This window comes from Tupaia chinensis, unplaced genomic scaffold (genome assembly GCF_000334495.1).
Source record: "Tupaia chinensis unplaced genomic scaffold, TupChi_1.0 Scaffold000147_1, whole genome shotgun sequence".
Taxonomy (NCBI): domain Eukaryota; kingdom Metazoa; phylum Chordata; class Mammalia; order Scandentia; family Tupaiidae; genus Tupaia; species Tupaia belangeri.
This window is the reverse complement of record NW_006159617.1, coordinates 6,659,383-6,681,294: the sequence shown is the minus strand read 5'-3', so window position 1 is coordinate 6,681,294 and position 21,912 is coordinate 6,659,383. Positions and strand designations below refer to the sequence as shown.

General features: G+C 48.3%; 1 protein-coding gene and 1 pseudogene across 2 annotated transcripts in view; both read left to right on the top strand.

Moving 5' to 3' along the window:
* The window catches only part of PSAT1 (phosphoserine aminotransferase 1), a 44,318-nt gene that overhangs the window by 11,120 nt on the left and 11,286 nt on the right, over positions 1-21,912 (top strand). For both annotated transcript variants that reach the window (XM_006145482.3, XM_006145483.3), the window contains exons 4-7: positions 599-804; positions 1,755-1,927; positions 4,275-4,444; positions 16,135-16,263. In XM_006145482.3, the coding sequence (XP_006145544.1) occupies positions 599-804; positions 1,755-1,927; positions 4,275-4,444; positions 16,135-16,263 (678 nt within the window). The remainder of the gene's footprint in view (positions 1-598; positions 805-1,754; positions 1,928-4,274; positions 4,445-16,134; positions 16,264-21,912) is intronic.
* On the top strand, positions 2,753-3,395 carry LOC106734582 (ubiquitin-40S ribosomal protein S27a pseudogene; annotated as a pseudogene).

The window sequence follows — 21,912 nt, the reverse complement described above, 5'->3', positions numbered from 1 at the left end:
TACCTAAGAGTGGAATAACTGGGTTGTATGGTAGTTCTAATTTACATTCCCACCAACAGTGTAGGAGAGTTCCCTTTTCACCACAGCCTCACTAGCACTTCTTATTAATTTTTTTTTTACTTTTAGCCATTATGACTAGGGTTAAGTGGTATCTCATTGTGGTTTTGATTCACATTTTCCTTATGATAAAAGATGTTGAACCTGTTTTCCTATGCATTTTGGCTGTTTGTATGTTTTCCTTGGAGAGTTGTCTATTTTTATTTTCCCATGTTTTAATTGGATTTTTTTGTTTGCTTTCTTGGTTTTTTTTTTTTTTTTTTTTTTGCAAGTAAGCTGCTTGAGTTCCCTAAGTTTTACCCTCTTAATCCCACCACAACCAGGTCTCAACTCATGCATTTTTGGAGGATACTCAGTCCATAGTAGGCAATGCCATGGTCCCTGATGAGTTGCAGGACTGAATTGGGAGAGACAGAATAGTCATGAGCCTGGACCGTAGTTCCTGTAGTAAATCCACCCAACAAACCACTCGATAGAGCCTTACTCATTCTCATCTTTGATCAGGTGAATCTGTATTCACTGCCTTCTTGCTTCTGCCCAGAGCCGTGCCAGACAACTACAAGGTGATTTTTGTGCAAGGAGGTGGATCCGGCCAGTTCAGTGCAGTTCCCTTGAACCTGATTGGCTTGAAAGCAGGACGGTGTGCCGACTATGTGGTGACAGGAGCTTGGTCAGCTAAGGCTGCAGAAGAAGCCAAGAAGTTTGGGGCTGTGAATGTCGTCCATCCCAAACTTGGGAGTTACACACGTAAGTGCTGAGCTGAGCTGGCCAGTGGAATGCTGACTGGTGGGTTAACCCAGCTTAGTGCAGTCATTGTTTTTTTTTTTTTTTTCTCTGCAGTTGTTTTTAAGTCTTTTCTCTCCTTGTCAATAGTTTGATACCATGTACACGGGGTGACTGGACTAGTAAAGACCACTAACTAGCTTTTTTTTGGGGGGGCAGGTTTTTGCTATAGGGCACATGTGCTCACCAGAAAGACAGAGAAAGACAGAGAGACAGAAAATGAGAAATCATTTCTGTGGCCACACCACAATCCCTTCTCCTCCATTCCCCTCTTGGGATCTTGGGCACGCACACACATGTGCCCGGCGTGAGTTTAAGCCACTGGGTCCAGGACTCAAACCATGGTCGACTACATGGGAGTCCAGCGACATAGCCATTATGCTAACTGCTGGTACCAGTCCTCTCTTTCTTGTAAGGTGGCTATGGCTGCTCTTGACCTTATATTCTTCCAAGTTTCAATGACTTTGCTGGAGCACCCCATTAACGGTCACATGTCTCTTGTGTCCCACCCTGAAGTCAGTCACTGTGACAGCTTGAGTCACAGTCTACCTCTGGGGTTGAGGGTTTACAAGTTCTGCAGGAACCACATGGGCTGAGTGTGGAAACTGGGGTCCCAGGGAAAAAAAACCATCAGTGGACATAGGATAGATAGATACCGGGTGACAAAAAACCAAACAAAACAACCTGAAATAGCCATGAGGAAGATTTGGAGATTGTTTGTGCTCACTAACAGTCAAAGGCTGGGATGGGATCGGTTGTGTCTCTAGGTTGTCAGTGGTGATGATAATGGAAGTTCGGTTGGGTGCTTTGTCTTGGAAAATGCTTTGGGATCAGTCTCTCACTGCTGGCTGAGTCAGTCAGTCTATCTAAGGAAAGGTAACAGGGCCAAGCCTCAAACTTGTCTTCTCTGATAGAAATTCCAGACCCGAGCACCTGGAGCCTCAGCCCGGACGCGTCCTATGTGTATTATTGCGCAAACGAGACCGTGCACGGTGTGGAGTTTGACTTTATACCGGACGTCAAGGGAGCAGTATTGGTGTGCGACATGTCCTCGAACTTCCTTTCAAAGCCAGTGGATGTTTCCAAGGTAGAGTGTGAAGGAGGCGGGGTGGCGGGAACCCAGTGACTCAGATGCTTTAGGGCATTTTTGTATCTACCAAGGGAAAGGCGGTGGAAGTCCTGGGGTAGCAGAGTCCCTGTGCTGGGGCTCTCAGGGACCACTGACAGTTGCCTCCTACCAGCTGCTGAGATGCTGAAGTCCTGCTGTCCTCAGCCCTGTGGTAACAATGGCCTCGGTCATACTCGAGTCCTTGGGGAGCTACTGACCTTGAAGAGTGACTCTTAGAACCTCTTCGGTCATCATACTTGGAGCAGCCTGGTCTCTTCAAGGGCAGATGCAGAATATCCACATACAGGAGACCTACGCGAACGAGGCTTCCCTTTCTTGGTACCCACTTTAACTCCAAAAACCTCAACAGGACCCACAGACTTTACAAGGCTCCTCAAGGCAGGATGGAGAAATGGAGAAGAGATTGCAGCGTGACCATGCCCCACTGAGGGATGCTTTCGCCTTCTCTCTGTGTTTCTCTTTGGCCAGCGCACATGTACTCTGGCAAAATAAATTTGAAAAAAAAATGAGGAGCCAGCCAGTGGTGTGGTGGATAAGGCATTGGGATCCCACATAGTTGATCACAGTTTGGGTCCTAGACCCCACAGCTTGAAAATCATGCCAGATGCATGTGTGTGTGCCCCAAATCCCAGGAATAGAATGGAGGAGAAGGGATTGCGGCGTGGTCATCCTTCCAGGGAGTGATTTTTCGCTTTCCTTTTCTCTGTCTCTCTTCATCTCTGGCAAGCGCATGTACCCTATGGCAAAACCTAAAAAAAAAAAGAAAAGAAAGAAAGAAAACGTCTGAATAATATTTCATGATATGGCTATACCATATTTGGTGTATAGTCTGCTTTTTTATTACCATTAGGACTGGCAGTTATAAACAATACCAGCTCTCCTTTCCCACCCGCCATCTGCGGTGGGACCGCCACCAAGATGCACATTTTCCTAAAAACCCTCACAGGGAAGACTATCACCCTTGAGGTTGAACCGTCGGATACAATAGAAAATGTAAAAGCCAAAATCCAGGATAAGGAAGGAATTCCTCCTGATCCAGCAAAGACTGATTTTTGCTGGCAAGCAGTTGGCAGATGGGTGTACTTTGCCTGACTACAACATCCAAAAGGAGTCCCTGCTTCATTTTGTGTTGAGACTTCATGGTGGTGCTAAGAAAAGAAAGAAGAAGTCTGAAACCACTCCCAAGAAGAAGAAGCATAAGAGAAAGAAGGTTAAGCTGGCTGTCCTGAAATACTACGAGGTGGATGACAATGGCAACATGAGCCGCCTTCGTTGGGAGTGCCCTTCAGATGAATGTGGTGCTGGGGTTTTTATGGCCAGCCATTTTGACAGACATTACTGTGACAAATGTTGTCTGACTTCCTGTTTCAACAACCCAGAAGACAAGTAATTGTTTATGAGTTAATAAAAGAAATGAACTAACTTTAAAAAAAAAATCAGGGGAACCAGCAGTTAGCGTAATGGCTATGTCTCTGGACTCCCACGTAGTCGACCGCGGTTTGTGTCCCGGACCCGGTGGCTTAAAACTCACGCTGGGCGTGTGTGCATGTGTGCCCAAGATCCTGAGAGGAGAATGGAGGAGAAGGGATTGCGGCGTGACCATCCCCACTGTGGGGTGATTTCTCGCTTTCTGTCTCTATGTCGCTCTCTGTCTGTCTGGTGATCGCATGCGCCCTATAGTGAAAACCTCTCAAAAAAAAAAAAAATCAGCTCTGAATTATATACCCTCCCTCCCCCCACCGCTCCTTAATTTTCCTTACCTTGCTGCAAGGTGACATGCGAGAAGGTCTTGTGTCTTGCACAGCAGATTTTCCTGAAGTACTTTTGAACATCTGTTATCTTCTAAAACTTTCTTAGGCATCTTGTCCCATTATGTCCCTTTGTCATAGCAGTTCCCATTTTAGCATCTCCAGATTGTCCTGTTACACAGAAATAAGTCGATCAAGTTTCCATTTCTTGCTTGCCAAGGACAGGGAGAGGTCCCATCTTTGAAGACTGGTGTGGCTGTAGAAGGGGATACAGAGCAAAGGTGGATATGAAAATGGACAAGGCCTTTACTCTGGGAGGCTTGGGTCAGCCCTTCCAGGTGAGGGCCAGGCAGAGAGATCTCCTTGGGCCTCGGGATTCTGAGGACTGGGTTGCTGTTTCAGGTGGAGATTCTTTTAGAGCAGGAAATGCCCCCCCAAAACAGGAATAGAGTTGCTTCCTTGTAAAAATCGTGCCCTAGGAAGAGGTTGGGAGGTTTGCATACATTTATGAAAAATGAGCAAATGCTTCTAAAACAGCACCTCTTTCTCTTTTCCAGTTTGGTGTGATTTTCGCTGGTGCCCAGAAGAACATTGGCTCTGCTGGGGTCACCGTGGTGATCGTCCGTGATGACCTGCTGGGATACGCCCTGAGAGAGTGCCCCTCTGTCCTGGAGTACAAGGTGCAGGCTGGAAACAGCTCCTTGTACAACACGCCTCCGTGTTTCAGGTAATCGGGGACGTGGCGTGGTGGGCCCACAACGGGAGGCCACAGGATTCCATCTCCCTATTTCCCATTAAAGCAGAGGTAACTTTTTAAAGTACAGCATGTGGAGTCAGGTGGTAGCACAGCTAGGCCCGTGTGGGAATGACCTAGGATTTGGGTCCAGGGACCTTCCTGAGCACACCATGTATGTGTGCCCATTGACCGAGATTGGGGTATATGACTGCGTGAAGATGTTGTTGGGGGTGCCTGTCTGTCTCTCTTTCCTTGCCTATCTCTGTTTCTCTCCCATAGAAGAACTCACTTTAAAAGGAGGTTACAGACAGTGGGTCAGAGGTGATGCAGCATTCTGGGAGGGTGACCCATGTGGGGAGGTTCTAGGTTTGCATCTGAAGACCTCCCTGAACACTTCAGGTGTGGGCACGTGTCCATGATCCAGGACTGGCTGCAGCTGGGGGCGGATTGTGGCATTGAGGCCCTGTTAGGGTGTTTCCCCCCACCCCACCCCCCTGTCTTTTTTGCTCATGGAAGAAAGAACAAAACTTGGAAGAAAAAGAAGTAGAGCCTGTTTCTGTGAGCCAGTGACCCTAATAGCCCCAAGTATTCTCTCAGATTCTCTGTCCAGCTCACTGCTCCTTCTTTCCCTTCTGTTCACTATTTAATTGGCTTTCTTCTTGCTTCCTTTTTGGTTTTTTTTTTTTTTTTTGGTTTGGATAATTCAGGCCCCAGTGGTTTACCATTAACCCAGAGTCTCCTTGTGGATGAAATCCTGTGACCTGCATCTCAAACAACCAGCACAGCTTTGGAGAAGAATTTCCACAGGGCAGTCCTCCCTTGCTTTCATTTCCCCTGCTGGGCTGTGTGAAGCTGGCTGGCTGACAGGGAGCACACTGGCTTGGAATACAGTTTTTTAAAACCCAGTGAGCCTGGTTCTGGTAGCCTGATCTCTTTTTCGTAGGCCTTCGAAGAGAGCGAGGTACCCTTCCCCATGGCCTCTTAACTCCCAGACTAGGGTTCTTTTGTGTTAATCTTTACTACACCTAAGGTTTAACAATCACCTGGAGATTTTACTACTTACTAGCAGTGTGACCATAAGCAAGTCACTTGATCCATCTGTGTAGCATAGCAGGTTCCTTCAGGAGTAATGGTAGTACCCTCCTCACTGGGTTACTGTGAGAATGCATATATATTTATGTGTCCTTTTGCCCTTTGCACCTAGAACGTAATGATTTACGAAGTGGCTGCGTCCCGGGTCTGGTGGGAGGCAAAAAAAGGAAGCTTTCTTCTTGCTTCCTTTTTGGTTTTTTTTTTTTTTTGGTTTGGATAATTCAGGCCCCAGTGGTTTACCATTAACCCAGAGTCTCCTTGTGGATGAAATCCTGTGACCTGCATCTCAAACAACCAGCACAGCTTTGGAGAAGAATTTCCACAGGGCAGTCCTCCCTTGCTTTCATTTCCCCTGCTGGGCTGTGTGAAGCTGGCTGGCTGACAGGGAGCACACTGGCTTGGAATACAGTTTTTTAAAACCCAGTGAGCCTGGTTCTGGTAGCCTGATCTCTTTTTCGTAGGCCTTCGAAGAGAGCGAGGTACCCTTCCCCATGGCCTCTTAACTCCCAGACTAGGGTTCTTTTGTGTTAATCTTTACTACACCTAAGGTTTAACAATCACCTGGAGATTTTACTACTTACTAGCAGTGTGACCATAAGCAAGTCACTTGATCCATCTGTGTAGCATAGCAGGTTCCTTCAGGAGTAATGGTAGTACCCTCCTCACTGGGTTACTGTGAGAATGCATATATATTTATGTGTCCTTTTGCCCTTTGCACCTAGAACGTAATGATTTACAAATGGTGGCTGCGATCTCATTTTTATTACTGTTCTTGTTGTTCCAAAAGCTGCAAAAGTTCCAAAAGCTTTTGCAGGGGTAGACATGAGGGAAGAGTCAGAGTTGGTGGGTTTATCTTTCTAGGGCAACCATGATGTAAAACAGTCATAATTTATGTTTCTGGCCCCTGCGACCCAGCCCCACCAGTCTAGGATGTAGGTATTATTATTATTATTAATTTCCATTTTTCAGGGAATATTTTTAGGAAGCAGCATGGCTGGGATTTGAACCCGGCAATGGTGGCTCCAGAACCTGGGTATGCACACCCACCACTTTACTGCTCTTCACAGGCCAAGTGATCAATTGTGCATTGGTCTGTGCTGGGAGACCTGCAGGAGAATAGCTGCTCTTGGAGTCCAGTTCTTCAGTCAAGGATCTGTCTGCGCTGGGTAGATGTTTTTTTAAACTTAAAGGGGGCTCAGGCTAGTATAGTTGGTCAGGCCTTGGGGGCCAGGACTTCTTCCGTACTCCTTGTCCTCGGGTGCAGCATGTAGAAACAGTCCTCCACATAACTTGCCATGGGAAAGAAAGGAGTTTCAAAGTTAGAATTCTGATGGAAATTTCCACTGGATGTCTGCATAGATGCAGAGCATCTCGTCATTTTGTGTTCCCCCAATTTCCTCAGAGAGTAGAGGGTGTCCTGGGACCAACTTCTGGTCACCTGTGAACCCCACTCTCTTTACTCTGGATGCAAAAGTTTCTGAAATGCATGTTAGGAGTGGGAGTGGGGCTGGATCTGCTTTCCCACTTGTGCATCTAAGCTCTACGGTTCCAGGCAATGTGGAGACCCCAGCGGCTCCAGACTCACTGGGAAATGGGAACCGGGCAGGCTGAGCAGCAAAGAGAACTCAAGTCAGGGCTGCTGGTTGCAGGAGGAGGAAAGAGGTGGCCCAATGGGACTTGCGTGGGAGGATCCTGGGTTTCTGTCCCAGGACCTCTCTGAACACCCCCATGCCCATGATATGGCCAGCTTAGATCCAGGCTGGATCATGCCATGGGGACCCTGTCAGGGTGCCTGTGTCTATGTATTTCTCTGTCTCTCTTATGGAAAAAATAAATAAATAGACGTTTGAAAATGTAATGAGTAGGCTAACATGCTGTTTGTTATTATAAGGGTAAAAACAAATCTATGGGAATGACACAGGAGTGCAGGGTGATCAGACCCAACACCTGCGCTGGTTCTTGTCTGAAACTCATGAAGAATTAAAGATGCAGACACAGAGAGGGGATAGCAAAGCAGAGTTAAGAGAGGGAAGGAAGAGCAGAGCTCCCAAGCATGGAGTGGTCCCGAATGAGTTGCCAAAGAAGAGCTGGAGTTGAGGGTTATTTTTTGTTTGTTTTTGTTTTTTCTAGTAGTCTGAGTGATGGGCCGGCTTTCTGATGAGGAAGTAGGCTTTATATAGTAGTTACATGGTAGTCTTGAGTGATTAATTACTCAGTTCTTTGTGTGGTCAGCAAATCATAGTGTTCTGTACTTGTTAGTATATAGTTATGGGGCCAGGAGGTAGCGTGGAGATTAAGGCACTGGATCCCACATGGTCAGCAGCACAGTTTGAGTCTCAGATCCAGTAGCTTAAATCATGTTAGACACAGGTCTGTGCATGCCCAAAATCCTGAGAGGAGGCAGGAGAAAGGATTGCAGCGTGGCCATCTTCCCAGGGGGTGATTTCTCACTCCCCACCCCCCTCTGGCGAGTGTGCAGGCCCTGTAGCCAAAAACTTTTTAAAAAATTAAGAAAAAAAAAAAAAAAGGGAGTCCAGCAGGTGGAATGGTGGTTAAGGTGCTAGATTCCCACATGGCTGACCACAGCTCGAATCCCAGACCTGGCGGCTGCTTTCTCTCTCACTCTGTCTCACTGGTGAAATGGAATAATAATAATAATAATAATAATAATAATAAACAAATAAAGTTAGATAAATAATTCTTTGAAGAAAAGAAGATAGAAAAAAACAAAAAAATATATAGTTACTAAATAGAAACTGTTGCCCTTAGCTGTGGTTGCTTTGAGTCCCAGTGCAGCCAGGTTTTGGTTGTGAAAATTTAGCCACTGTGACTCCATCTTGGGCCTTACTCTGTGTGCTCAGTACCCTTATCTTCTGCCTTATTAGCAAAAAGCCACATATTCCTTAGAGACATGTAAAAGAAGGGTATATTGTACATTCACCAGATGATGGAAGAAACACAAAGAGATTTCATTAAAAAGAAAAACATATCTTTGATTGGACTAACATGTAGTATACTCATGTCTAGAAAGTCCATATTGAACGCTGTAAAGATGTACGGTAATTGAATGTAAAAAAAAAAAAAAAGAAATATAAAAAGAAAAAGAAAACGTAGTGACATCCTTTCAGGACCCTTACTCTATCTACCTGTAAGTGGGGTCTAACTCCTGTCTCAGGAACAGTGAGAAGAGGCCAGTCTGCTTAATGGGAGATGTAGGTGGCTGGAGTCTGACCTAGAGGCATAGAAAGAAGAGTGACTCCCAGCTCAGCCCCTCTGCGGTCTGGGTCCCAGACCTGACAAGGTACAGAGGGCCAGCACTCCCCTCTCTTGGCTGAGGAGGGGGCTGAGCAAGAAAAAGGGCAGAAAAGGCAAAGTTCCTTCCTGCACTGATCAGAACCGAGCTAGTTGACACTGCCTTAGGGCGACTCTGGGTGGTTAATAATATGATTAGAATCTTGTAAATATAGGAGGTGAAAGACACCAGATTGTATTCTGACCCCAAGATAACCCATGGAAATTGCTTTGCTTTTTTTTTTTCTTCTTTCTCTTCCCCAAAAGAAGAGAACTATCAGTTATAGGTCTGTGTGATTGGAGAATAAACATAATCTATGACTTTTGAGGTACTGGGGTTCACTTGCAGTGTTTAAACATTCAAGGCTAGAAAACTGTAGCCCACCCGGGAAACAATCTTCAAATGGAGACACAAAGAGTTATCTAAAATACCCCGGCGACACCTCCGCCCCCACCCGGTCCTTGAATAAGGGCTGATAAGGCACCCAGAACCCTTCAGGACTTTATACCACAGAGTGGACGTCCTTGAAAAGTCCCAAGTCTGAAGGATGCTCTGGGGTTTTTGTTTTTTTGTTTCTCTGTCAGAGTTGAATGACCCCAGTCCCTGGGAACTTTGTTTTAACTGTGCTGTGTAAACTGCCTTCACATAGTTGCTCTGTCGCCCTGAGCAATGAACTGGGCTGGAATAAAGGACCACCGTGTCATCAAACCCTTCAGGAAAACTCAGTAAATCCAACTGAATCCACAAGCATAACTTTGTTTTTAGCTGCCATAGGAGGGAAAGTAACAAAAATATAAAACAAAGAAATCGCTAACCCAGGTAACCCTTCTTATCAGAATGGGAGCTCCAGGTTAAACCTGTGTGGGCCTCCCACAGGAGGGGAGATGCCTGGAGTCCTGGAGTCCACAGATGGGAGTGCAGGGGAACCAGCTTTGGGAGTTTTCCTCCGGAAAAAAGTGCTCAAGTTGGCAATACTTGCACCGATTCTTGACAAAAGTTGTGCCACACGTCGTCAGCTTCGGCAACTCATCTGTAGAATCAGAATTTTCAGAGCAGCCAGGGCGTTTTCTAGGGGAATCTCTGGCGTGCTTTTCTAAGCCCTGGCACTCAGGCAATATTCTGTATTGCTTTAAACAATTTATACAAGCAGGAGCAGACGGTGGCCGGGTGAGAACTTACCCAACCATGTGAGAGCTGGCTGAGGTTGCATCTGCAGACTTTCTCGAACATGCCAAGCACGTGTGTACCTTGATCTGGGGCTGCCTGAGGCTGAGGGAACATCGTGGCAAGAAGTTCCTGTCGGGGATGCCTGTTGCTCTCTCTCTGTGTTATCATGTCCTGGAAGAAAGAAAAACATTTTTTAAAAGTTTATGAGAGTAACATACTTTTAGCATAAATTTCTGAGGGAGCAGAGTCACCCGGGTAACCACTGTTACTGGCTTGCTGTGTGTCCTGACAGACCCTGAGCTGGGCATCTGCCAACAAACCAAATATTGAACTGTGCTCATGGAACTTGGGTTTTTCCAGCATGTTCTCCATCTAGCAATTCTTTTGCTCCATCTAGCAATATAGCATGGGCAGCTCAAATCCTTACCGTTTCGTTCCCTTTTTTAAAAAAATAATTTTTAAAACAAGTATTTAGTTTTCTTTCTTTTTTATTATTATTCTTTTAATTTGCTATAGGGCACATGTACTCACCAGGAAGAGGCAGAGAGAGAAAGAGAAAGAAAGAAAGAGAGAGAGGGCAAGCCGCCAGGCCTGGGACTTGAACCGTGGTTGGCTATGTGGTAGTTCAGTGCCTTAACCACCATGCCACCTCCCTTTTAATAGCTACGTGGTATTCCATAGAATGGACATCCCGTGATTTATTACATTCAATCTTTTAGCAGGCAGGTTTAGGCAGTTATCCTAGGTGTCTGTATTTTAGAAGTGAAGGCACAGATTAGTTAGAAGTGTTAAACTGGTACTGGGGAGCTTGAGACCAAGTTGCAAAGCTGCACACACATTTTAGGGCCCCTGTACTTTTTAGGTTGTCTGAGAGTAGGCATGCCTTAATAATGAATTGGCAGCTACAAGGACCTTGTGGTAAGTAGAGTCACAGGAGCCAGACATGAGAGCTGTGCAGAGAAAGGACTGGGGGTAGGATAGGACCTTCTGCTCCAGGGATGTCTTCTGGCCTCTGGGACGACCAGCTTCCCTCCCAGCCACCTGCCTCTTGCTGAGTCTTCACAGACACGGGCTAAGGGTGACCCCTGCGAGTGGGTGGGCTGTCTGCTAGCTGCCTGCTCAGATCCCATGAAGGAGAGCATGGGCAGGAGTCTGCACAGGGCAGCCACTAGGGTTTCGTGTGTGGGTGCAGAGGTTGGGCTGGGCTCTGGACCTGCCGAGGCCCTTGAAATCGGGGATACCGGAGCTGTGGGTCATAGCAAATCTTGGTCTCCTGAGTGCCGCCGATGGTTCTGCTTGGATCACATGCTATGGCAGGGGGTATTTTGGTTTTGGGGGGGGTGAGTAGACTGCCCACGTGGGAGAGGAGCAGTTTGGGGTAAGTGGGAAATCTAGAGCATCTGACGGCACGGAGGCTGGGCAGCCAGTGAGACGTACACACGTGTACCGCGTGCTGTGTGCTCCCATGGCAGCTGGGCTTGGTGGCCGTGAGCGTGATGCTGTGTGATGGCCCACTGGCAGGTGAGATGGCGGACGAGGTCCTACAGCCCCTGCCAAACCAGAGGACCTTGGTGCTACTGGAAAGAGCTTGAGTTTTGGAGTCAGACAGGTGGGTTGGAAGCCTGGCTCTATCAGCCTCCTGTTAGGTGACTTTAGGTGAGTTATGCTCTCCAAGCCTCAGTTTCCTCATCTGTCAGATGGGATAGTGGTGGCTCTGACATCAAGACTATTGTGATTGATAAAAGTAGGGTGGGGCGGATGGTGGGGCAGTGGTAAAAGGCAATGTTCCATGAGGCCGACCTGTATGAGAAAGTTCTAGTTTTGCATCCAGAGACCTCCCTGACTACAAGGGTACAGGCGTGCCCGTGATCTGGGGGTGGAGTGTAATATTAGGACCCTGCTGGGGTGCTATCTCTTTCTCTTTGTCTCTCTCTGTCTTTCTTGGCCATAAAAACAAAAACAAAAACGAAAACAACAACAAAAAAACAATCAAAAAACAGCTTAAAAAAATAAATAAAAATAAGCTGTAGTCACAGTTGGTCTCTTCTTACTTCATCCCCTCTCCTGGTCCCTCTGACTTGTCCGTCCTTAGCCCCAGAGCTATGGCTGAGCCACCGTTGAGGTTCTTGCTCCTCTCTCCCTTCCCTTTTTGCTCCCAGCAGCTATGGCTTGGGGAGTTGCCTGCCCTGGGGAAGCTGGGAGAGGCTACTGTGTGCCTGAGGCCACTCTGGCAGCCCGTCTTGGCCTCTGCGGCCTCCAGGAGGCTGGGTTCTTGGCCCACCGGGTTGAGACAGTGAACGAGCCGGTCAGTATCAGCAGCTCTCCTGTGACAAGGCTCTCGCCCTGGGAGCATTTCCTAGATTCCATATCTAGACCCCGTGTTCTAGTGACCCTCGTCACTGCCTGTCCTGGTATTAATAGACTCATGGTTAAGAAATGGGAGGCGGGGCAACTGAACCTGGCTGTTCCCATCAGTATCTCTGTGGAGCTCTGATGCCCAGCACGTCTGTCCCTTCACCCACACCTGCTGGGGAGGGCATAGCTTGCGGCTGACCTTCCAACTCCCAGCTCAAGGAGGGTGATATCTCTTCCCCTGAGACCTCTGCCGCTGCCCCATGGGCTTTCAGTGAGCTGTGCATGGAGCCTTCAGCACCTTTTAATATCTTTTTGACAGAATGTATGTGCACCCACGTGAGAGAGAGAGCGAAGCACCTCCACAGGGTCTGTCACACTGATCACCTTCCTCCAGTCCTCTACTGTGGGTCACGGGCATGTGCATGTGTGCCTGGTGTGTTTTAGTCTGGTCAGGCGGGGATTCGAGCCTGTGGTTGCCCTGTGGGATCCTGCTTTTTTGAACAGCACATCTCTACTGCACTGGGGCCAGCTCTACAGCCCCTTTATTTATTTATTTATTTTTAAAACTTGCTATAGGGAATGTGCACCTGCAAGGTGGATGGCCATATTGCAATCCCTTCTCTATTTTCCTCTCGGGATTGTGGACATGCATGCACACGTGCCTGGTGTGTTTTCTTAGGCTGCCGGATCTGGGACTTGAACTGGAGCTATGTGGGGTCCAGCCACCCAGCCATGTGGGATCCAGCCACCACACCATTGGTCAACCCTTACTATGGCACCTTTTTATCTCTATCTTTAGAAAAAAAAAGTTTGCCTATATGTGCTCACCAGAGAGAGGGAAAGGGAAAGAACAACCCTCCCGATGGTGTGTGTAACTCCACAATCCCTTCTCCATCTTAACATCCTGTTGGGATTTTGGACACTTAAACCTGTGTACCTGATGTGTTTTTTAAGCCACTTGGGCCAGGATTCGAACTATGCATTTGGCCATGTAGTATCTGACTCCCTCAACCACTAGGTTAAGGGCTGATCCCAGCACCTTCTTAAAGATAGGAGATCTTTTAGGTGGTCTTGGGAAAACTATCCACTGCTCCTCTTAGTTTTCTTTCTTTCTTTCTTTCTTTTTTTTTTTTTTTTTTTATTAAAGGGGTTTTTGTTTTGTTTTGTTTTGTTTTTTGACAGGGTCTTGCTGTGTCACAGTCCTCCTGCCTCACTTTCCCGGCAGGAACCACAGGTGCATACCAACACGCCCAGCTCTTTTTTAGCCTGGGTCTCACTGTGTTGCCCAGGCAGGCTTCATGCTTGCACTCTTCCTGCCTCAGCTTCCTGGGTCAGTGGAATTACAGGTGTATGCCACCCCACTCACCCTCTAGGTTAGCCTGGGAGTGGAGCCAGGCCCTCCCATGTGGTCCCAGCCTGTGGAGCGCAGTGTCTTAGCAGTTGGGCCACAGCTCAGATCTGGGTACCTGATCGTAAAGGTGCTGCTAACCACCATTTGCAGCCCACCTGCCAAGTGCTAGGCCCTGTGTTGAGCAGAGGTCGTTCAGAAGACCAGAAGTTAAAATACGTGACTGTATAGGAGGGGCTGGGTAGTTGGGGGGGGGGCTCAGGAAAACAAAAACAAAAACAAAAACATTGAACAGACTTGAAAATGGAAAGTTTTCTGTTGAGGTTGATGGACTTGGTTGTCAGGAAAGTCCTGACATATTTTTCTGTGCAAAAATGCACCATGACTTTCCCCATGACCCAGTATCTTTGACTTGAATGGGGTGCACTGCATACATGCTTTGGAGAACCATACCATATGCTATAAAGATATATAACGATTGGGAACCAGCAGTTAGCGTAATGGCTATGTCACTGAACTCCCACGTAGTTGACTGCGGTTCGCATCCCGGACCCGGTGGCTTAAAACTCACGCCGGGCGCGTGTGTGTGCGTGCCCAAGATCCCGAGAGGAGAATGGAGGAGAAGGGAATGCAGTGTGGCCATCCCCCCGGGGATGCTTTCTCGCTTTCTGTCTCTATGTTCTCTCTCTGTCTGTCTGGCGAGCGCACGCCCCCTATAGTGAAAAAAAAAAAAAAAAACCTCTCCAAAAAAAAAAGATATATAACGATTAAATGTAAATAAAAAATTTAAAAAAAAGTACTTGACTCAGGGCAAGCAGGTGGTGTAGTGGTTAAGGCACTGGATTCCTACATAGTTAGCTGTGGTTCAAGTCCTGGACCCAGCGACTTGAAACTCACACTGGGCACATGTGTGCATGCCCCAAATCCCAAGAGGAGAATGGAGAAGGGATTTCGATGTGGCCATCCCCCCTGGGATGTGATTTCTCGCTTTCTTTCTCTCTGTCTCTTGCTGTCTCTCTGGTGAGCGCACATGCTCTGCAGTGCAAATCTTTATCTAAAAACAGAATACCTGACTCAGACTCCAACCTGCAGGAGGAGCAGGGGCAGTAGGGCCTCCTGGAACCAAGAACACAACTCCTACTTCCCCTGCCCTCCATTTCTGGTCCTTGCTTCTCTCAGCTGGGATGAGGGCTCCATTTTTTTCAAATGTTTGCAGAAGCGGGATTCCCTGGGGCTGTTTCTGCCTCTTATCTCACAGTTGTGCCAACACACAGTTCTGACTCTTCTCACTCCCAGCTCAGAGGGTCCCTGGCAAGTTTCAGATTGCCTGTGCCTAGCTCGGAGCCCAGGGGACCCAGCATCTCCTGGAGCTGCACGTAGGTGTGTGTGTGTGGGGATACAGAGAGGCCAGAGGCCTCATCCTTTGTGGAATGGCCCTCAGGCCTAGCAGTGGGTTGACCCACAGGGAGGTGGGTCTCTCTGTAGCAGGTGGGAAAGCTGAGGCCTAGATTCCTGAGGCGGCTAATCCTGGACAGTCTGTTAGTAAGTGCAGTGCTGGGACTGGAATCAGGACTGTCCCGTTTCTGTGCAGGTGGAAGGCTCCGAGCAGGGCTGTGGGGTAGAAATGCTGAAGTTGGCCAGGGAGGGACTGGTGGAAGTCTAGTAAGGAATCTAATGCTGTAGAGTGTATATACTAGCCAGAGAGAGAGAGAGAGAGAGAGAGAGAGAGAGAGAGAGAGAGACACAGAGTGAGAGGGGGAAGTGAGAAATCACCCGCCGGGGGAATGGCCACGAAACAACCCCTTCTCCTCCATTCTCTTCTCAGGAAGAGGTACAGGTGAGTGTGGGTGGTCCGGAGCCCCCTCAGAGCATGCACACACAAGCTCCTAGTGTGATTTTGAAGCCACCCGGTGTAGGACCTGAACCATGGAGTAGGCTATGTGGGATCCAACTGCTTTAGCTTCCATGCCACCTGCTGCCCCCCCCACTTTTCGTTTTGCAAAGTTGATGTATTTGTTTCATGAGCCAGAAAGACAGCACCCGCCTGGGGTCTTGATGTTGCTATCCACCCCCAACCCCAGCCAGCCTGGGTCACAGCTCAGGTGTGCCCAGCTTTCTCAGGAGCAAATCTGGATGTGAACAAGGGACCTTCCCACGTGGTTCAGCTCCACAGTGCTGTGTCTCACCCCTGCACCACCACCCGGCCCGAAAACTCCTTCGTGGGACGGCCCTCAGGCCTTGCAGTGGTTGGCCTTGTCCTTTCTTCCTGCTACGCTTTTTCGTATGGGACCTGCTTTAGCTTGTCTGTTGCTCGTGATGTCTGTAAGTCTGTCGTAAGGCGTCTAGAACAATAATTTGCTGAATGTCTTTCTGCTTTTTACAACGCAGAACTAAATGATCTTCTTTCCTTGTTGATCTTGGTTTCAGCATCTATGTCGTGGGCTTGGTCCTGGAGTGGATTAAGAACAACGGAGGGGCAGCAGCCATGGAGAAGCTGAGCTCCATCAAATCTCAAATGATTTATGAGATTATTGATAACTCTCAAGGATTCTACGTGTAAGTTCATGGATTAGATCTCCCGTTTGTTTTTGCCTCTTGTAATTGAAAACTGTGTGTACGGTGTGCCTGTGTAAAGCGGACCTGAGACATTGAGGTGCTGGTGAGTGTGGGTGGTTCGGAGCCCCGTCAGGCAGGGGTAATGGGTAGGGAGAAGGTGAGTTCTACCTCCTGTCTCCCACCTCAGGGTTCCCAGTGTTTGGGATCTGTGTCCCAAAGGGCGATGACATATTTTACACTGAAAACATCACTCTGAAGAAGAATCTCCATTTACCCGTGGGAGTCTCCATGTCCCCTTCTTCCTCTGGGTATCGCCTGGAGAAAACACTTGCAGGAAGCTCTCAACTTTACCTAAGACCTCCCGTAGGAGAGCCTTGGTGTAGACCCTACTGCGGCCCCCTTCTCCTTTGCAGAAAGGTTCACTGCTTCCTTGCTATGAGACAGAAGCGCCCACCTAGGCTTGCAGTCTGTGAATGCAATTGGCCACCCACGGGTTGGTGCCTACCTAAGTACTTCTATGACTGAATAATTAATAATTGCATCTCAACCACTGGAACAGCACCCGTGGAGGCTGCAGAAAATGCATGGGTCTTGTAGTAGCATCCTAGGGCTGCCGTAACGAATGTGGTGGCTTAAATCAACCAAAATGTATTCTCACCATTCTGGAGGTCAGAATGTCAAAATCAAGGTGTCAGCCGGACTTTGCTCTCTCTGGAGACTCTAGGGAAGAATTGGTTTCTTGCCTCTTATGGTTTCTGGCGACACTAGGTGGCCCTTGATTTGTGTGGTAGACAGAACACCTTGATTCTGCTTAGACTTGCATTTTTAGCCAGGGCTTGCTAACACATGTCTACAGCCACCTGGGGGTGGAGGGGTGAGGTGTCTTGGAAATCCAGGATAAAACAACTTGCAGGACCAGCAGATGGTATAGTGGTTGCATTGCTGGACTCCCACATGGCCAACTGTGGTTTAAATCCCAGACCTGGTGGCTTAAAGCTCATGCTGGGCGTGTGTGCATGCGTTCCCAAAATCCCAAGAGGAGAATGGAGGAGAAGGGATTGCAGCGTGCCCATCCCCGCCCACTGGGGGCGGGGGGTGATTTCTCGCTTTCTGTCTGACTCTCTCTTTCTCTCTGGTGAGCCCTATAGCAAAAATCTCCCTAAAAAAAAAAGAAAATGAAAGCAGCTTGCCTTAAAATGCTATTGGTGCCCCAGGAGTGCTTGGCATGCAGTGGCTCTCTGGCTGTAAGCCCCGGGGGAGCCAGGCTTGGCTGGATGCCTTGACCTTTGGGGTCCCTTCCCTCCAGTCATCCGGGGGCAGGGATGCACATTGTACTTTGCTGCCTGCTCTGTGGTTCTCTGCACCGGAGAGTGGGTGCAGGCTGGGGCTGGGTCCTGGGGAAGCTCCCACTCTGCACCGTGCTGTGGGAGTGGGGAGGCTAACATACCCTGCTGATGCTTCCTGGACCCATGCTGGTATGCACAGCTAGCGGGAGTTGGTCCAAGGAGTCCAGAGCCAAGGGCTGGAGAACTTGGCGTGAGCATGGGGAGGGGGTTTGAAATGAGGGAGGGCTTTTAGATCAGCAGATGCCTTGGATGTGAACTGAGTGATGCACAGACCACCTGCCCAAGGACACTGAGGGAAGAAAGTACTCTGTGTTTAGGGAGAGAAAGTGGGCTGCTTGGGACCAGCATGTAGCATGCTGGTTAAAGACACTAGACTCCTACGTAACTGACCACAGCTCAAGTCCTGGACCTGGCAGCTTGCTTTTTCACTTTCATGTGCTCTCTCTCTGGTGAGTGCACATACCCTGTACCTATAGCAAATTAAAAATAATAATAGTAAATAAGTATTAAATAATTCTAAGAAAAAACATAAAAAGAAGAAAATGGGCTGCTTGGAGGGTATAGCTATGCCGGGGATTGCAAAGATTATGGAAAGGTCTAAGGATGTGTTTAGTCTGTTACTATCTACCCAGGCAGGCAGGCAGCCAGGCAGCCAGCCAGCCGCCCACAAATCTATCCACCCACCCATACATCCACCCACCCACCCACCAGTTCATTTATCCATCCATCCATCCATCCATCCATCCATCCACCCACCCTTCCATCCATCCACCAGTCCGGTGGCTCCTGAGTGTACCCACTCTGGGCCAACCTTGTTCTAGGCTCCTGAGATACTCAGAAGAATGTCATCTTCTCTGGCTCCCGAAAAGTGCTCAGAACCTGAATGTGAGTTAAAGAACTTGGCCCCCAAAGAGCTTGGAGGGGAGACCAATTTTCCTGCTAGCATTTGGCTTCCTGTCTTTCTCAGGAGATATAAGAAAAAGGGCATGCAGTTCAAGGTAAGAAAAATATGGTGATACCGCTGGAATAAAATACCTAAGGAATTAGAAACAAAGAAACAAAGCTTAGAAGGAATCCTAGGAATCTCTTGAATTTTCTCCCACCCCCGAAGTCCTTTTTTTTAGAGAGATATTTGCTATAGGGTACGTACACTCATCAGAGAGACAGAGAAAGAGAGACAGAAAGCAAGAAATCACCCCCCAGCGGGGATGGTCATGCTGGAATCCCTTCTCCAGGCTCCTCTCGGGGTCTTTGGCACACACACACATGCACCCAGTGTGAGTTTTAAGCTTCTGGGTCTGAGACTTGAACCATGGTCCACTACGTGGGAGTCCAGCAATGTAACCATTCCACCATCTGCTGGTCCCATCCCAAATCCTTTAGCTCCAAGACCCCAATCTAGGCCCTTCCTGGAAGGCAGCCTGTGAGCTAATGGGCAGGCAGGTCATCTCCTGGAGAGTCTGACACGCTTGTACCAACTCCTCACTCACTTCTGAATGGCCTTGACTCCGGCCTTGCGTCCTCTTCACAATAAACTGGTTTGGGTAGTCTGTCCCCTTTTTGGCCGCCTGCCTAGAAAACGTCATCCAGGCTCTTGAGGTCCCATGGGACCTTGTTACTCAAATCAAGAGACTTAGCTCTGCCTCTGTTTACAGCTGGAGGCTCACTAAGGGGTCCGGTACTCACTTGGGTTTCAGGGAATTCTGTACTTTTCTTTCAAACTTTGGAAATGATTCGGTAAATTGGCCCCAGAGGGGCAGTGGGCAGTTTTAAGAAGAATACCGAGAAACTTGGGATTGGAATTTGCAGTTTACCAGCAACTTTGCCCTTGTTTCTGTCCCAGAGGAGATGCACTCCTCCCCCACCCCTCCGATTCGTAGGATAGCCCCTCCGTGGGGCACAGTTCCAGGCAGTTTGCTGCAGGTCACACCAGCCCTGCCAGTGATCCTGGCAAGGAAGTCTGAGGCTAGATTAGATAGCTGTCAAAGCCCCCGAGTTCATGCCATGGCCTCGGCACCCATGTGGCGCTGGCTGTCCCTGAGCTGAGCCCACGTGGGCAAGTGTCACGTCGTGCAGCAGCTGGGCTTTCTCACTTACTAGCCTGTGACCGTGGGCAAGTGGCCCGACTGCCCAGGCTCAGGTTTCTGCTCTGTACAGTGGACACGGTAAGGTGCCAGCTGCTTCTGTCTTGTGAGGACCAAGTGGGAACGTGCATAACTGAAGGCTAATGTAGGGGTTGAGGGCAGAGCCGCGTGTGCTGGCTACTTTATATAAGGCACCAGAAAGCGTTTGGCATATAGCAGTCGGCATTCTGGATGTGTTAGCTCTTTTTGTTTTTAATTGCCAGAGGGCCTGTGTGTTTGCCAGAGAAAGAGAGAGGGAGAAAGCGCCCTCCCTTATGCTGCAGTTCCTTTTCCATTTCACTGTTTTGTCAGGATTTGGGGCACATCCGTACACACGACTGCCATAGCTTTTCAAGCTCTGGGGGCTGGGATTTGAACTGTGGCCTCCCATGTGGGATCCAGCTCCCTTAATCTCAAGGCTATCAGGTTGGTTGTTTTAGCTTTTCGTGGTTATTACGTAAGTAATTAGGATGTTCCCAACACACAAGATTTAACATACAATGGTCTTCAGAAAGTTGGTGAAAAATGTGAATTAGGGAACAACCGCCTGGATTTCTTTTTTTTCTTATAAGTAATTTATTATGAGATAATTTATAAATATCTTGCTGGGTTTGTTTGTTTGTATTTTGGAGAAGTTTTTGCTATAGGGTGCATGTGCTCACCAGAAAGACAGAGAAAAACAGAAAGTGAGAGACCACTCCTCGGGGGATGGCCATGCCGCAATCCCTTCTCCTCCATTCTCCTCTCGGTATCTTGGGCACGCACGCACACACACCCAGTGTGAGTTTAAGCCACCGGGTCCGGGACTTGAACCGTGGTTGACTACATGGGAGTTCCGCGACATAGCCATTACGCTAACTGCTGGTCCTACATCTTGCTGTTTTTAATCATTCCAACAGTGGACCAACATAGCAAGTGTGCTAAAACCCAAATCAACTGGCTGAATTTTTCTTTCTTACCTCTTGTCTGATGGTGAAACTTGATTTTCATTAACCTAGAGCTGCAGCACCAGAGGCCATTTCAGTCAGCTCTTTCGTGTTGACAGCGTGGTGGGTGCAGCTGAATGTCAAAGTCAGTTTGCCAGTCATCTCAGAAGGGTTCTTGCTGGCCTTGTCCCATAGCGGTTACCCCAGCACCCTGCTCACGGTTGGTGAACTCCTTCAGAAAGCAGCAGATGGTGTTGGCCAGGTGCGTTCTGGGAAACTCTGGCACGACAGCATCAATGCCGTCGTTGATACTCAGGCTTACAGCACTCAAAACCGCATGGATATCGACATTTTTTTTGTACCAATATAAACTTGGACTTTATTTCCATTGTCCATGAGCCTTTTGAAGTCTCCTCATATAATGGATACTAATTTTACTATGTAAGAATGTTGAGCTGTGTCTGTAGCCGAGTGGTTGAAGCAGCTGGACGTGCTGTGTGGTCACGTCCCAGACTCAGTGGCTTGAGAAGCACAGTGGGCATATTTCGTATGTGCTCAAGATCCCAAAAGGAGGGAGACGTGGAGAAGGGATTGCCATGTGACCATTTCCCATGGGGGGTGCTTTTTCTTCTCCCTCTATCTCTGTGAGCACACATGCCCCCTGGCAATTAAAAAAAAAAGAATATCCAAGTGGTGGATTCCATGTATAGATTTGAGGTCACCCATATCATGGGGACCATGGGAAAGAGAAGGACGCCTGGGATGGGTGTAGTGAAGTCCCTGAAAGAAAACGAAGCAGGCAGAGTCGTAGGTACTTTACACGTACGAACACACAATTGTCCTCACAGCCCCACGAAGTTGTACGAGACACAGACAGGATCTGCGTACAGTTGGGAAGTGGGGTTGGCCAGGTGTGAACATGGCGGGTGTGCAGGGAATATGTCCTGGGAGACTTGTCCCAGAGCCTGTGCTTCTCTTCTACACTGGAGAGATGGCAAAAATCACAGACTGTAGGAATGCAGCTTCTACCTAGAAAGTGCAAGAATCAGGCCAGCCCCGTAGTGCGTTGGCTAAGAGCTGTGTATCGGGAGCCAGGTCCTACGTGGCCAACTGTGGTTCAAACCCTAGTCCCATTGGCTTGAACAACATGCCAGGTGTGTGTACATGTGTGCCCCAAATCCTCATGGGAAGGAAAAATGGAGGAAAGGGATTGCAGCATGACCATGCCCCCTTTTGAGGGTGCTTTCTCTTTCC